This window comes from Sminthopsis crassicaudata, chromosome 3, assembly GCF_048593235.1.
Source record: "Sminthopsis crassicaudata isolate SCR6 chromosome 3, ASM4859323v1, whole genome shotgun sequence".
NCBI classification, from domain to species: Eukaryota; Metazoa; Chordata; class Mammalia; order Dasyuromorphia; family Dasyuridae; genus Sminthopsis; species Sminthopsis crassicaudata.
The window spans coordinates 261236184-261253512 of NC_133619.1; the positions used below are offsets into that span (position 1 = coordinate 261236184).

At 33.4% G+C, this 17329-nt stretch overlaps 1 protein-coding gene across 4 annotated transcripts in view; it reads right to left on the reverse strand.

Moving 5' to 3' along the window:
• Positions 1-17329, reverse strand: part of NCAM2 (neural cell adhesion molecule 2) — a 271041-nt gene that overhangs the window by 56928 nt on the left and 196784 nt on the right. For 3 of the 4 annotated variants that reach the window (XM_074300617.1, XM_074300615.1, XM_074300618.1), the window contains 2 exons: positions 16686-16805; positions 4847-4968 (listed from right to left, as the gene is read on the reverse strand). In XM_074300617.1, coding sequence (XP_074156718.1) covers positions 4847-4968; positions 16686-16805 — 242 coding nt within the window. The remainder of the gene's footprint in view (positions 1-4846; positions 4969-16685; positions 16806-17329) is intronic. The other variant, XM_074300614.1, reaches the window with a different exon arrangement.

Below are 17329 nucleotides of genomic sequence, written 5' to 3' on the forward strand. Positions count from 1 at the left end.
TACTATGAAAATAGTAACTGGTGAAATGATCAGCTAAAACAATATTATAAAGCAGTGGTTACCAAAACTATTTTGTATTGGCTAAGAAATAGACTAGTTGATCAGTGGAATAGGTTAGGTTCAAAGGACAAAACAATCAATAACTTTAATAATCTAGTGTTTGATAAAGCCAAAGACCCCAGCTTTTGGCATAAGAACTCAATGTTTGACAAAAATTGTTGGGAAAATTAGTATGGCAGAAACTAGGTATATGACCCATACAACACCAAGATAAGGTCAAAATGGGTTCATGATCTAGGCATAAAGAATGAGATTATAAATAAATTAGAGGAACATAGGATAGTTTACCTCTCAGACCTGTGGAAGAGGAATGAATTTATGTCCAAAGAAGAACTAGAGATCATTATTGATCACAAAATAGAAAATTTTGATCATATCAAATTGAAAAGTTTTTGTACAAACAAAACTAATGCAGACAAGATTAGAAGGGAAACAATAAAGTGGGAAAACATTTTTACAGTCAAAGGTTCTGATAAAGGTCTCATTTCCAAAATATGTAGAGAATTGACTCTAATTTATAAGAAATCAAGCCATTCTCCAATTGATAAATGGTCAAGGGATATGAACAGATAATTCTCAGATGAAGAAATTGAAACTATTTCTAACCATATGAAAAGATGCTCCAAATCATTATTAATCAGAGAAATGCAAATTAAGACAACTCTGAGATATCACTACACACCTGTCAGATTGGCTAGAGTGACAGGGAAAGATAATGACGAATGTTGGAGGGGATGTGGGGAAACTGGGACACTGATGCATTGTTGGTGAAATTGTGAATACATCCAGCCATTCTGGAGAGCAATTTGGAACTATGCTCAAAAAGTTATCAAACTGTGCATACCCTTTGATCCAGCAGTGCTACTACTGGGCTTGTATCCCAAAGAGATCTTAAAGAAGGAAAAGAGACTTGTATGTGCAAGAATGTTTGTGGTAGCCCTCTTTGTGGTGGCCAGAAACTGGAAACTATGTGGATGCCCATCAGTTGGAGAATGGCTGAATAAACTGTGCTATATGAATATTATGGATTATTATTGTTCTGTAAGAAATGACCAACAGGATGATTTCAGAAAGGCCTGGATAGATTTACATGAACTGATGCTGAGTGAAATAAGCAGGACCAGGAGATCATTATATACTTCAACAACAATACTATATGAGGATCAATTCTGATGGACGTGGCCATCTTCAACAATGAAATGAACCAAATCAATTCCAATAGAGCAGTAATGAACTGAACCAGCTACACCCAGCAAAAGAACTCTGGGAGATGACTATGAACCACTGCATAGAATTCCCAATCCCTCTATTTTTGTCTGCCTGCATTTTGGATTTCCTTCACAGGCTAATTGTACACTATTTCAAAGTCTGATTCTTTTTGTATAGCAAAATAACTGTTTGGACATGTATACATATATTGTATTTAACTTATACTTTAACATATTTAACATGTATTGGTCAACTTGCCGTGTGGGGGAGGGGGTGGAGGGAAGGAGGGGGAAAATTGGAACAAAAGGTTTGGCAATTGTCAATGCTGTAAAATTACCCATGCATATATCTGGTAAATAAAAACTATAATTAAAAAAATGTTGATCAGTGGCACAAAATAGGTACACATCATACAAAGGCAAATGGATATTCTATCCTAGTATGTGAAAACCCCCCAAACCCCAGTTACTTGAATAAAGACTGTGACAAAAACTACTAGGAAAACTGGAAAACATTTTGGCAGAAATGAAGTACAGACTAACATCTCACATATACTATGATGATCTACAAATGGACACATGACAGACATAAGATATAAGGTCAAGTTCAAAGAGTTGAAGATGAAACATAGCATCTACCTTTTATAGAAGTGATGAATCTTAAATGCAGGTTGAGATATATATTTTTGTATTTGCCTGTTTTAAGAATTTATTTCTTTGAATTATGCCTGTTTGTTATGAGGTTTTTATTTTATTTTATTTTATTTTATTTTACTGTTCAATGGGGAGGGAGGCAAGTAGGCAAAAATACTAAGTGTTTGTAAAAATAATTTTTTTTATTAAAAAAAAAGATCACTTCCAACTTTGGAGAGAAGAGTTTTGGTTGAATGATAAGGTTGGAAACCAGAGTACAGAAAATTTAGAAAAATGAGAAAATAGGAAGCAGAAGTACCAGCTGTAGATTACTTTTAAAAGAAGTTAAACAGAAGGAGAAAAAAGATATATAGTTGGTAGACTTAAAATTTACCAGTATAAAGCTGAAGATTGTTCATATTCAATTTTTCCTTAATTATCTCAAATTTCTCTTCTCAAATTAAATCTTGGAACTCTTGTTTTGTTTTGAAGAATTTACTTGGCAAAATGGGAAACTATCTCTAAATCTTGCAGATTCAATTCTGATCAGAAAAATAAAGCATGATACTGAATCATGATGAAGAAATGATATTGGATAAGTAAAGAAATGTTCAATTCTAAATATTCCAGGTTAAGTATATATTAATTGGAGTTGGCAAAAGAAAAGAAAGAAGGGGAAATTTTAAAAAACGAATTAGTGATAATTTGCATTGCAACAATACAAATTTGAAAATCAATTAAAGGCACTGAGAGGTTTTAAAATATTCTTAAATGTAGACAATTTAAAAAGTACCTCAAATTTGATTCTCAAACAGAAGGAATATTGAACTAGTTATCCCAAATAGGGACAACACAAGATTCTCATCTTTCCCAATCATCAGAATTTCGAGGATGGGCCAGAAAGAAAAAAAAAACAGAATTTCAGGAAGTTGTTTAATTTATTGAGGTAAGGGAATAGAAATATCGTTGTTGCTTAGTTGTTTTTCAATTGTCTGATACTTTGTAATACAATTTGGTTTTTTGGTGAAGATATTGGAAGTATTTGACTTTTCTTCTCCAGCTCATTTTTCAGATGAAGCAAATAGGGTAAATTGACTTGGATAGAGTCACATAGCTAGTAAGTGTCTGAGGCCACATTTGAATTTAGGAAGATGAGTCTTTCTGACTTCAGGCCTGGCACTGCAAAAGGAAGCTGTGAGCTACACTTAAGACAACATTTTCAGAAAGTTGGAATTAGTTTTGAGATTATTCATGTTTTCCAAGCTGGATTTCACAAATCTTAAAAAAATTCTTGTGGATGTAGAGACATAACTAGAATCATATAAAACAAGGTTTAAAATTGATTTGAAATATGGATTTACATTGGGATTTATAAATTAACTGGGGAATTTGAGCATGGCTGAAGTGTGCTTTGAATAGCTACTGCTGGCAATATACTTTTGTAGCTATGACAGCAAAAGGGATAATCGTTCTACTTGATTTCTGAGTGGAACTAGTACAAGTTACTAAAACTAATAAATGAATGAAACTTTTCTTCCATGTGTCTGATTTGGAGATTTATTTGACTGGTTTAATATTATTTGAAAAGCAATAAGTTTTATTTATGCTTCAAATTTTAATTTTGTCATATTGTTTTGTGTTATGCTTATATAATTATGCTTTTGGTTTCTTGCTTTGTGACTTTAGGAAATCACTGCATAAAAGTACTACTGATTTGAAGGAAGATACCTAGAGTGAGAAGCATTTGTTTTATTAAATCAACTACCCTTTTGATTTGTATGCTGTGATTTTTACAAGTTTGAACTCTTATTGTTAGACACATTTGTCTGAAAGACAGAGTATCCTTATAGTTAAAAATTGTCTAATTTATTGAAATGGGCATAATCTGGTTTGTCAAAGTTACACTGGTACCCAGGGGAGTATCTGTGTCTCTGGGAACCTTTGTGTGAATTTACCAGAACCTCTGGATTTTCTGCCTTGATTAGATTAAAAAAAAAAATCAGCTCTGTGAAAGAACTTATAGGAAAGTGAATGTTAATTGGACTGTAAGAAATTAGAGAAAAGTAGGACATTTATACAGAGGTACTAAAACCCTACCCCAACATTAACACATCTAGAGTATAAAAATTTTTCATACGGTGAATTGTCTGATTATGGAATATATGGAAAGTCACTGAATAAACTGACTTATTAGTTAAGTTTGGATGAACAAACTAAAGTTTAAAAGTTTTCACTTCTGCCCTTGGGAGTTGATACAAAGTGCATTAAGCATTCCAGCCAACTGTAACCATAGCCTTTTGGGATTTGAATGGATTCACTCTATGTGTAAAATCTGACAACTATTTTCTTACTTTCGAATTTCCCTTTAAGTATCTCTCCTGCTTCCGAAATGCCCAGTGCTTTCATCTTATCAAAAACTATGACTATTTCTCAAGTTCCAAACTTTCCCTTCCTTTTCCTGCCCCCCAAACTCTGCCAAACATCCATTCAAGTGTAGCTGATATATCAGCTCAGTGATTATTTGCTTTAAAGTTGTTTCTAATGAGATGTGAATAAATCATTAGCTTAAACTTTCCTAGGGTCTTCTTTATTTAAAAAAGAGGAGTCTGTAAAGCCAAAATGAATCTCTAATTGATAGAATGTGTGAAGTATCTCTTTGTATCTACTTATCAACAATGATGTTAGAAATGATTAAATGCCCAGCATATAAAGCTAAATTATCATTTCAGTAATGTGTTTAGACACTGTCTAGAAAGATTCTTAACAGTTTTCAAAAACCTAGAATAATAAATTTCAGTTAGAAAAATTTACATTTGAATTCATATAATTTTTTATTGTTTCTAAACTTGGAAAATGTTCAAAATTCAAAAGTGTGTTGACTTAGATTTAACGCATCTCAGTAAAATTTAAAAATAGACATTGAATATAATGAATTGGGTACTTACACTTCTATATTTCACAATATATTCCAAAATGGGTGCCCCTCCGTCATCTTGTTTCATTATGCTAAGTTTAAAACTCTTTCCATTGCTAGGCTGTCCATGGATTGATGGAGGACTTGGTTCACCTAAACATAAAATATAGCATGTTTGAGATTTATTTTCTTAATAACAATTATTAGTTTCTCTTGGTGATATTTGTTAATTTTATTATGATAGAATGAAACATAGCACAGTTGAAATTTATCTGATGATACTTTTTTCTTAATGATAATTGATAATGTTTCTTTTGGTAATGTTTTGAATAATTTCCAGAAGTTTGGGTATTATTAATTTTATTATGGTTAAGGTCTGGACCAGGAATTAAAGAACAGTGTTAGTCTGAATTCTGCCACCAACTAGGCCATATGACCTTGAGCAAATTTTCTAACATTTCTAAGCTTCAGTTTTTTCATTTGGAAAAGAACACAAGATTGTAGAGAATGAAATAACTTTCAAAACTGTATGATGGCATACAAATATAAAATATTAATATTAGAAAGAATCCTTTTTAAAGGCAAAATTAAAAAATGTTAAAAAATTGTATGTGTAATAATACTAGTAATAATAATAATATCATATAATGGAAAGAGTGCTATCTCTAGATTTAGAGGATCTAGGTTCAAATCATGCTACTGATGCTTATTGCTTTTGTGATCTTGGACAAGTAAGGTTTCTTCAAATACTAGCTTTATGATCATTGTGAGCACAAGCTTGTTCACAGCACATTTACCTACTGATTTAAGATTTGCAGTTTTTATCCTGTTTTACATACATGATCTCATCTGAACTTCATAATAACCCTGTGAGTAGATGTTATAATTATTTTTATTTTATAGATGAGGAAATTTGAGACTCAGGGAGGATCATTATGACTAGTAGTTATCTGGAATAGGAGTTGAAGGCTGAGTCTCTGAGTCTGAATTCTATCCACTATGCCAGTTATATAACCAGCATGATTATAATTATATAAAAGATAATTATCTAGTAATCAGTTATGTATTCATAACATTTCATTTGACAAAAAATCTTGAAGATATTTTGTAGCATTTTATTTTATAACAATTCAACATTTTTCCAATTTAATTAAAACATTAACCTTTGGTGTTATTTATCACATATGGAAACTGTATTGTAAAAATGACATTTATAAAGTTATTTCAAGCAAAATAGATCTTTTTAAGAATTTTGCATTCATAGGACACTCAGAATACTTGAAAACCTAGGTAGATGCCTGCCATATCATTTAATTGATGTTCTCAGACATGCTGTACCATCCCTCTGGCTTTGATTCCTCCAATCTTCTAAAAAAGCAGTGCATTATAAAGATTTAAAATATTATACATTGTGAGCAGAAGTTCCTGGCTTGTTCAGAATAATGTAAAAGAGATATGCATAATGAAGCAATGTGATACATGGATTGCATATCCATTAGGATGAAGGAAATAGAAGATCTTAAATCTTATTAACACATTTTTTTTTCTGATTATTAATGGTTGAATTTTTAAAAATGTTAGGCCAATTTGGTTTTTAAAAAGAGAAAAGCCAATTGAGCTATGAAAATAGAATCTTAGAATGTAAAAAGAGGGCTTGTTAAATGTTAGACAGCTTGGAGATCATCTTTTACACCTCACATACTTACTGAATGAACTAATTTAATCCAATTATAGATGAAAAACTGGGGCTCAGGGAGGCTGAATTATACTCCTGGAATCTCTGTAAAAACCAGGTCTGGAACCCAGGTTTATTAAATCCCAATTCTGTACTCTTTCTACTACACAATAAAGACTTACCAATTAAAAGTCTGTAGGAGAGAATTGATTATGAGCCCCCAGATTAATGGATTTCCCCTTAGTCCACCTGATGAAATTACAGAAAGTAATAGGCAAGTAACAAAGATAAGGCTTTAAAGCCTTAAATGAAGTGCACAATGACATCTATGCTTTATTACCTATTTACTAGGTGTGAAATTTTTCTTCTGATTGGCCAAACCCTTTTATAATCAAAACATTCTCTGTAGTGTCACAAGGCATAAAACAAACAGCCTGGTGTGGAGTAGGCCCAAGGATCATTTGCAGTGAGGGGAAGGAGTTCAAAGAAACATGAGGACACTGTGAATAGGGAAATAACAATAAGGGCTTGCAGTACCAAAAATGTGAATCATCTTGGCCAAATGTATTTCTTAAGCATGTGCCTCTCTACCATATGTGTATATATCCATTCTTCCCACTGATATTATATATAGGTATTTGTGGGAATGTATAATGTAGGCTTATAGGGGGAATGTTTTGTAACTATTATTCTTAGAATGCTATCCCAGCAAATGACCTTGCTTTGAGCTGTGTCAAGTTGACAAGGATAGATGCACCAATGAGCCTTTGTGAGCAAAAGTATTTTGAATCTAGGAGTAGCAACTTCTTTGGGAACAAACTTGTGATTGTGTAGGGAAGTGCTACATTATGGAAGTACTCCAGGATATATTTAGGACTCTTTATACATTTATAGATTTCTACTAGAAGGATTGTCCAACTGGAATCTCTTCTCTGCCTGAGATATCCTAGTTTTGAAAAGAAAAATTGGTGATATTTCAGGTCCCCTATGTTTCAGGCACCCAGAGGCATTTTCACTTAAGACAGTTTGGCTTTTCATCTGAAGAAGAGGATGAAGACTCACAGTCAACTCTAATGCTGTCTCTCTCTCTTTTGAGAAGTCTGCTTGGACTGGGCTCTCCCTCTGAAGTTTAAAATTTCTTTAAAAAACCCAAAACCGTCTTTAGGCAAACCTTTTTGTATCTAATAGTATGATCTTTGGCCCTTATGGAAATTAGAGTCAGTGTCAGGATTAATAAATATTTATTAAGTGTCTAATATGTACTAGTGTCAGTGTGCTAAGTGCTGGGTATACAAAGAAAGGCAAAGAAACTCACAATCTAATGGGAATAAGAAGACATGTTAAAAAGAAGGGGTAAGGGGACATTATCTAGCATAGAACATGATGAAGTCCTGTATCCAGGGAGAGTAATGATCTTAAGAGGCAAGTTTCAGAATTGATTTTATCTTGCAGAATGAGGAGTTTCTATAGATTTTGAAGCAACTGGGAAGGAAATGATGAGGTAAACTTCCAGAGAGACCTCCTAATATGGTGTAGAATCAGGAAGGAAGTCTCCAGTGTCCATATTTAACTCTCTCCAAATAGAGAAGGAGGGTCCCAAAGTTTGTAAGGTGTGTATGAGGACTGATTTTCAGAGCTAATTTTATCTTGTAGAACGATGAGTTTCTGCAAATAATTAAGTTCAGGAAAGCAGATAGATGGGAAATGAAGTCCAAGAATGTCATATGGACTTTGTTGAGACACTTTAAAGCAAGGCTTTTTTTTTTTTTTTTGGAGGGGAGAAGGCACTTGATAGGATTATACTTGATATTCCCTAACTCATATGAGACCTGTCCAGAATAAAGATGGACAAATGTTTAAATTTATAGCCAAGCTATAAAAGGATTATTTTCCTCCAGCCTACTTAACAATGAATTAAATGAATTGCAAAGAAATGTTTACATTTTGTTAGGTCTTTAGAAATATGAAGAAATTTCTTTAAATGGGTCATTAACTGGTTAAAGGATCAACTATATCAATTCAAAAAGCAAGATACACAATCTCTCTGAAGGGTCACTTGAAACAGAGAAGAAAGTCATCCAGGGAGGAAGAACTCAATCCTTGAGAGAAAACAGTGACTCTTAGGAGGAGGAAAAGATGATGTAGAGGTAGAAGAGGGGGAAAAGAAGGAAAAGGTGGAAGAGAAGCAGGGGAATTTCCTTTTCTCCATTTCCCCATTGGCTTACATGAGTAAAGCTATCTGCCTCCCAGCAAACATTTCCTTTCCCTTACCAGGTAGGCCCAGTGATCAAAGACATAAAGGTGAATAAGAGTATTAGCCTTGGAATTGTGCTAGCTACAAGGAAGAACTTGTCCATGGGACCCAAATGAATGACTTGTCTGTGCTGCAAGGAAACAGCATGAGCTCACTGTAAGAAGAAAAAGGATATTAGGACCTCAAAATATCCTTTGACAGGACTAAAAGTAGGAGTCATCATGTTTACCATTCAGAGTGAGGAAGAAATGAGTTCAAATTTAACTTTAGAAATTCTAGCTGTTTGATACTGGGCAAGTCACTTAACTTCTTTGTGCATTAGTGCTTCTATAAAATAAAGGGATTGGGCTTGATAGTCTCTAAAGTTCCTATTAGCAAGTGACTCTTGAAACACTTTCAGAGAATGCTCCAGACATGTTTCACTTCATTCCTGAATTTCTGGTCATTTTTCTTATAGCCTGGCCAACTGCCTTTCAGAGAAACTTCTGCCTTGTTGCCCTCACTCTCCCGATTGGTAACTGAATCTCCAGAGCTACTATTTCAGTAAAAATCTCGCACTTACTTCATTCCCAACGCTCTGGCTATCTCCTCTACAGTCTTGCTAGTCATTTTGTCCTTGCCTAGTTTCAAACATCAACAACCTCTCCCTCCCAATTCCCTAGTTCTAGAGTTCTGCAATATGACATTTTTGCTGTCATTGCCCCTGGGTGCGCTGTGTTAAATTACTCTTTGGCTTTCTAGTTCCCCTCTTACTGCTTCTCTAACTTTCTGGGCCCAAGTGCCCCTGTCTGGACATCACTTCTCATTATGTGTTGTCTACCTATTAGAATGCAAACTTCTTAAGGACAAGGCCTTTCTTTGTTTTTTGTATTTATATTCCAAGAATTTATCATGGAACTTGGTAACAGTTATAGTTTAAAAACTCCCCCAATATATATAGATACATTTAAATTTAATCTGCATTATTAACATTTTTCTTCATCACTTCCTTAAATCTAGAAATGAACAAAACAATAAAATTAGCCCTAATTGGTAGCATTTGCCATTTTTGTTCATACTGAAAATTTATCAGCTCTCAGGAGCCAGTTGGCCAGCATATTCCTGAGTGTGTCTTTATCTATTGTATCCATTCTTCCCAGGGATGCCCATGTAATTGGGGAAAAGTACCAAAACTATGGGGGAAATATTTTGTGGCCAATAATCTTATGCTGACATTTCAAGAAATGACTTTACTTTGAGATAATTGTGTCCTCTGACTATTAAAGCCAAATGTTCCTGGAATGTTTTAAGCTAGTCTTAGAAGTATGGACCTAGATGGGTTGGCCAAAATTGATGAACTGGGGGGTAGTTGCCCCTCCTCACCCGGACTTCAGGCAATTGCTTCCTCACTTTTTACTGAAGAACTTTACATATTATAAAGGGGTAGCAAAGTCTAGTCACTTCTTTTTACTTTAAAGTCTTAGCACTTTCCTCTTTGTTATCTGACCCTTACCTTTGGCAATTTCCTCAAGTGAGCTGAGGGGAAATCAATTGATCAGGGTTGTCCTGAAAAACTTCCCTTTCCCCCCCCCACTACATCTATAAGTAATATGGTAATAAAGATTATTTAAAAATGTTTGTAAACTGGTTAATGAATCCATTTGGAAACAAAAATGAATTATAACAGGAATTGTATATTCTTCAGAGAAGTTTAAATTAAAATATAAATTTAAGATGGCATATTATTGTAAATATTTTAGATGAAAGTACTTTTATAAGTTTTCTAAAAATAATTTCTTATAAATTTTAGAGTGGTTGTAAAAATTTGAAAGAGAAACCTAAAGAAATTTTAAAAAGAATTACATACTTCAGAGTTCATGCAATTTAGCAGCAATTCTAAAGTTAGTGTCTTGCTCATTTTACAAGTATTCAATTCACATAATAGGATTTCTTTGAGATAGGCGCTATAATTCATTTTAAAAGCCTAATTTGTCATGTATATTTAGCTTATTAATAGCTAATGATCCACTATTTGAACTGTCAACAATATTTATGTAATATTGACTGAATAGAAAAAGAATTGTAGAACCAATAAAGGTTTTATCAGAAAAATCAATTAAAACCAAAAGGAAGTAATATCAAGTGATAATCTCAACTTAATTTTTAGGTATAATTAAATGCAAAATATTTTAATTTGTAGTATAAAAGAATACATGTTATTTACGTGCTCTAAACATTTTTGATTATATAAGCAAATGGTGAGGAATAAAGATTTGGACAATAAAAACCATGGACAATATGACAAATTTTAAAAGATTCATGAAAGGTAAATCTCCTCTAAATTAAGCTTTACATTACATGCTTATAGTGATGAGTTTAAAGGGGATGTATAGAACCTTAATGTTTATTAAGTCTTAGGTACACTTACATAACTCTAACTTTTGGAAGAATTACTAATAACAGAACATCTCCACAGTCTATTCTGACCTGCAACACCAGGAGTCTAAAATGTCACCTGTGGCCATTTGACTGAGCTGAATGTATGTGGCAAAATAGAGGGAGGGAAAAGGGGAAAACATAAATGGGAAGAAGGATCACAGAAAAGAAAGGTTAGACAGAAGTCACAGAAGAGGTTAAAAAAAAAAGATAGAAAACATTGACTACTTTTCAAAGCATTAGATTATAATATTTACTTATGTTGCCTTAGCTGGAATATTCCTTTCTTCCTCAGAAAATGGTAGGATCCTGAAGGCAATGCAATGACTTAAAAACTGCTTATAACACTTCTTCCACTTGACATGTGACTGGTAATTGATAAAAATAGTTGATAGTCTTGGACAATTTAAGTAATCTAAGAGGTGATTTGAATAATAGCACCCACAAATTTAACAAGAGTAAATGGAGGATATTAGTGCTGTTTTGTGGCCTCTGGAAGGATGGATATTCCTTTGGGCAGAGAGTACCCATGTCTGGTGTCAGAAGTGGAAAGAAGGTTAGGGCTCACTGAATTTATAGATGTTGTAAGAGATCATTTAGTCCAATTTTTCATTTTACAGATAAGGAAGCTGTGGACTCAAGGAACTAAGTGACTTTTCTAAAATTACACAAGAATTAAAAGTAGAACCAGAATTCATCATCAGGTATTTGGATTCTAAAACTAAACTTTTTTTTTCAACTATGCTGAGTTTAAATTTTGTGATAAGGACTTTTATGTGATTGGATCAGTGCAGATAGACATTTCAAGGGAAAAGCTTCAAGGATAGAGGGTATACAATTTTGGTAAGGTGAATGAAACTAAGATCCTCTTCCTGATCATCCTTCACAGAATTAAACCAATTAAATCAAAACAATGCCTTTTGTGCTGTGAATACCTTGAACATGAGAATCATGTTGTCATTTAAATAAAAGGAAAGCTTGGACCGTTATTCAGAGCATAAATTCTCAATGAGAGAGAGCTTTAACCCTAGACAGTATAGGAAAAATAACTCCTAAGCCTCATCTTAGAGCAAAAGGCAACGGATCTTCCAATGGCTATCAAAATATACATGAAAGAAATACTAAAAACACTATCAGCAGAGCTGTGGTTGAGGTCAGTGAATAGAAAAGAAAGCAGGGATTTGCCAATCTAAGCAGCAACATTTGAAGAAACTTAGTGACATTGTAGAATATTTAGTATCCAACTTTGGGAATACTATAATTAATAATATAAATATATAATGTTCTTTAATTCTTTCTCTATGAATTAAATTCCTTTTGACATACATAAGGTGTTCCAAAGCTTTTAGAGTTTAAAACTCCTCCTTGTATTATAATGACTAACATACTTGCAAATGTGGAATTGGTGCCATGATACTGGGTTGTAGAGTTACTTGACGAACCTTGTGCACAAGGTTTATGAGCATTTTTATACAAAGATTATGTGAATACTTTATTTTACAGTGCAGACACCTAGTTATATATTCACCTTAATGCTTGACCCCAATCTGATTCCAATTTGGTAATATTCCAGGACCAAGGGAAACATTTTAGAATAAGTGAGTAATACAATTAGTGGGAACTTGGAAAACTTGTCCATGGTAAAAGAAGAAAGTGGTTTGCTATTAGAATAAAGTCTAAAAATAAGTGAAAGTGAATGAGTTTATTATTATTTTTCCTGACAGACAGTAATCTGTTTTTATTTGATATTTACAGGCCTTGTTTCTATATTTCTAGATAGGATTAGGCAGACTGTGCCAATGAACACTGTTGATTTTTGCCCTTCACGTATTTGGAGTGAGAAGGTGATCAGCAGGACTTCTGAAAAATATTATTTTCCTCAAAGTTGCTTGATGAAATATATAAAAGACATGTGATAGAGACAATTAAGTATTAAATAAATGTGAAGATTTATGTTTTTGTAGAATTGTTAGGTACTTAGCTACTGACTGACTAAAGAATCAGCCATTATTTTGGTGGCCTTTAAAAAGCAAGACATTTTAAGTTGGATATAGTGAGTCAGTTAAGACAAGAGATAGTTCTGACGAGTGTGACCTCTGAAGATGGAAGAAGAATGATTTCTTGGGGAATAATCATTTTTCACCTCTCAGAGGGCAATTTCTCTCTTTCCCCCCCTGCCCATTTTTTTATCATACAGCTAAGTTACTTACCCAAGAGACCCCATGAGAAGAGAAGGACTTAGGGTCCTGCAGATGTGAGATGTTTAGGCCATTTGTATTCTCTAATTGTTTGCTTCTAATTGTGTGCTCTTTCTTCCCACTGACACTGTTATATTTGTGGGAGATTATACCCCAAGTTGGGGTGGGGCCAAGATGGCAGAGAGTAGTCAGGACTTTGCCTGAACTCTTCCTGGCTTCCCTCAGAATCAACACTAGAACAAGCCTCTGAACATATTTTGGGGTGACAGAAATAAATTTCCAGCAGAAGACATCTTGGAAAAACTTCAGGGAAGGTCTATTTCAATTGGGCAGGGGGGAATGCAGCGCAGCAGAGAAGCGGGGAGGCCCAAGGTGTACAGTTCCCACATGGGGAATCTTGTGGGAGGCTCTTAGCCAGAATATAGCAGGTTGGCTACTCTGTCCTGGTTCAGAAGCCAGTGGATCAGCAGATAGGCTGTGAGACCTCCAACACAATTACAGAAGGCAAATAGTGAGCTCCTGGACCCCAGTAAAAAAAGCAGGTCTTGGCCAGGCCCAGCCCGCGCAGGGAGGAAGCCTGGAGCTTGAGTGGCCCCAGCGCAAAGTGAAGCACCTGTCGCCCTATAGAGGAAGCTTGGACAATCTCCCCAATGCCCTAGAAGCAGACATCAACCTTTAAAAATGAACAAAAAAGCAAAAAGCATTTTGACCGTAGATATCGGTCATGGAGACAGGGAGAAGAGACTGCAAACCCTGAAGACCCCGAAAGCAAAATGCTTCAGATGAAGCCTTAAAGGGAGATATGAACTAGTCTCCAACTCAAAAGCTTTCTTGGAAGAATTTTTAAAAAGAACTTAAAAGAGTTAGAAGAAAAATGGGGAAAGGGAATTAAAGTTTTGCAGGAGAGTTTGGAAAAGGAAACAGAAAGTGACTGAAGAAAAACAACTACTTGAAAAATACATTTGGTGAAATGGAAAAAATATATATATACACACACTAAAGAAAACTACTTCTTTAAAAATAGATTTGGCAAAATGGAAAAAGAAAATGACTCCTTGGGGGGAAAAGAGATTATACCCCAGGTTTTTGGAACTGAATGTTTTGTAGTCATTGCTCTTATAATGCCATCTCAATAAATGCCTTTGCTTTGAGGTAAAGCTCATGGGGTAATTGTTACCCTGGAGATCCTACCTGTGAGTGTTACAGAGAAGGTGAGTTCTGGATCAAGAAATTCACCGCTCTTTCCTTTGTGTCATATTTTCTCTTTTAATGATTTTTAAAAAAATATCCAACTGAGTATTGTTCTTCAAAATAGTTTCTTTGGAATATTATACATTGATTTTGGAATTATTGTTTTGGAGGTGCCTTAATGATCAACTTATAAACTAAATTAAAAAAAAACATTCTCTATTACATTATAGATATAAAATTTTTGATAGTATATTGTAGAATTTACCTGAAGCACTTTTTCACTATAATTGCTTCTCAGAGTTGAAATAGTAGTAGATAGCATTTATGTAGTACTTTAAGATTTGCAAAATGATTTACAAAAATTAGCTCATTTTAGGCCCATAATAATCATATCACAAATGAGGAAACTAAGGAAGATATTTAATGTAACTTACTCAAAGTCACCATTAGTAAATGTCTGAGAAAGGATTTTAACTCTATTCTTCATGATTCCTCTATTGACCATGCCAGTGATTTGCCTACATGAGTTCTGAATAATTTTTATGCTTTTTTTCCCCTAAAAATGAAACTTTCTTCAACAATTTAAACAATTTAAAACAATTTAAAGCATATCAAAACAATGTGCACTGATGAAGACAATTCCAAAAAAGAAATTTTAGAAAAGACCTAAACATCTCTGAAATAAAAGCTGAGCTTTCTAAAATGACTGTTTGCATATTCATCTGTGTCTACAAGTTTTCTGGGTTTTACAGAAAACAAATAAACAACCAACCAAGCTTATATAAAATATGCCATAAAAGGAAACAAGAGTAAGAACATGGGAGAAGAAAAAAAATTAGCTAATATAAGGCAAGTGCTAAATTGTGTAGTCATTTTGATGAATGATTGTATTCAGAGAACTAATTCATCATGAGTGGGGGGGGGAGAATTTATGAAAAATATATGACTTCAGCTGGCTGTGAGAAAATAGACTTGGAAAATGTTGAACTAAGTGGGGAGATTCCCAAAGACTTGTTAAAGCAAGGGGTCTTTATCTTTTTCTGTAATAATCATCAAACCTTTGGAAGTCTGATGAAGGCTATAGACCCTATATAGAATATTTTTAAATGCAAAAATTACATAAGATTATAAAGGAAATGAATTTCACTGAAATACAGTTATCAAAACATTTGTAAAAGAACAAAAGATCAAAGACTGTTGGGTTTGAGTTACAAACATTTATTAAGCACCTATTATGAGCCATGTATTACCATAAGGACTTCAAAAATTCAAAAAACTCATTTGTTCCTCACAGGTCCTTTAAATGTCCCCATTTTACAGTTGAGGAAACTTAGGGAGATAGAAGTTAAATGACCTGGCCAGTTTACAGATTTGTTAAGTGTCTGATTCTGTTTTGAATTCTTTTCGGCTCTAGGTCAACTCAGTGTTTTATTCATTGAACCAGGAAGTGAGAATAAGTCTATTTCTAGTGCATATATGGAAATCAGCCTGAATGAGTGGAGAAATTAGCTATAATGAGAAATATGGGGCATAGTTCTGCCATTTCTTTTTAAACATTTTAAATTCCATCTAGTAAATTTCATAAGTCTAGAAGTGTCATGTATGAAAGTAGGATTATAGATAACTTTTATATCATTTTTGTCATTGGTCTTTCTTTTACCTAAATTCAAGAAAATTTAATTGTCTTTACAAGAGCCCAAGAGGGGAAGTTATATGAATAAGCTTAAATCAGTTATTATTCTCATATCATCACCATTAAAGATGTAGATTAATTTAATGGTTCTATTTTCTTTTATAACTTATAGTTTATGGAATAAAAGCAATAGCCACACTAAATTAAAGTAATAGAATATTGAACATTATAGTAGACAGAAAATAGAAAAACTATGACCTCATTAATTAAGATATAAATAAATAATAACCCTTCTTTATTAGAAAATTTTTCCCTTGAGAAATTTGTGTTTTAACACATTTCTTTGTATTAGTGTAGCACAAAGAGACTTCTAGAATTCTGAATAGATTATATACTTCTCAATTTACCTAGAGTTAATTTATGATTCTGCATGCAAAGAGAGTAACAAACATATTGTTATAATACTTTTGAAGTCTTGTATTAGTTAAAAAGGTTATTACTTACGGACTGGTAATGTTTGAAAGATTTCAGTTTTACTGTAGTCCCCTTGACCTTTTCCATTTACAGCTGCAACCTTGATTTCATAGGTTGTATTTGGTTCTAAATTGCTTAAAACAACAGTTGCTGAGAAGAGAAAGAGAAAAAGAGAGAGAGAGAAAGATAAAGAGAGAGAGAGAGACTTAATACAAATGGAAGGCTGAAGGAAGGTATAAAAGAATTACAATTTCTTCACCACATTCAGATTATTTTTTTTCCTGTAAGTTACTAGGAAAACAGAGGAAAGAATGAGAATTTTAGGATGAAATGGGAGAAAAGGGCATGTCCTTAAACTGTTAAAACCTCTCCAGCCTAGTAATGTGGGCACAGTTGTTTTCAAAGGTTAAGAGATACCAAGGAACTTTCAACTGAAACAAAAGACATATAAAAACAAAACAAAAAAAATTAATCCCTTAAAAGCTCCCTATGAATACAGTAATAATTTTTTATTTAAAAATTCCTTTAAAATGTTTTCTGTGCAAATGTACCAATAGAGAAATTCTAGATTTCATTTAAAGATGTTAATGAGAAAGACTCCAATTAAAGCCTCATTTTGCTAAGAAAAGCATAGGAAAAAAAAAAGACTCACATGAAACAAATATTCAAAAAAA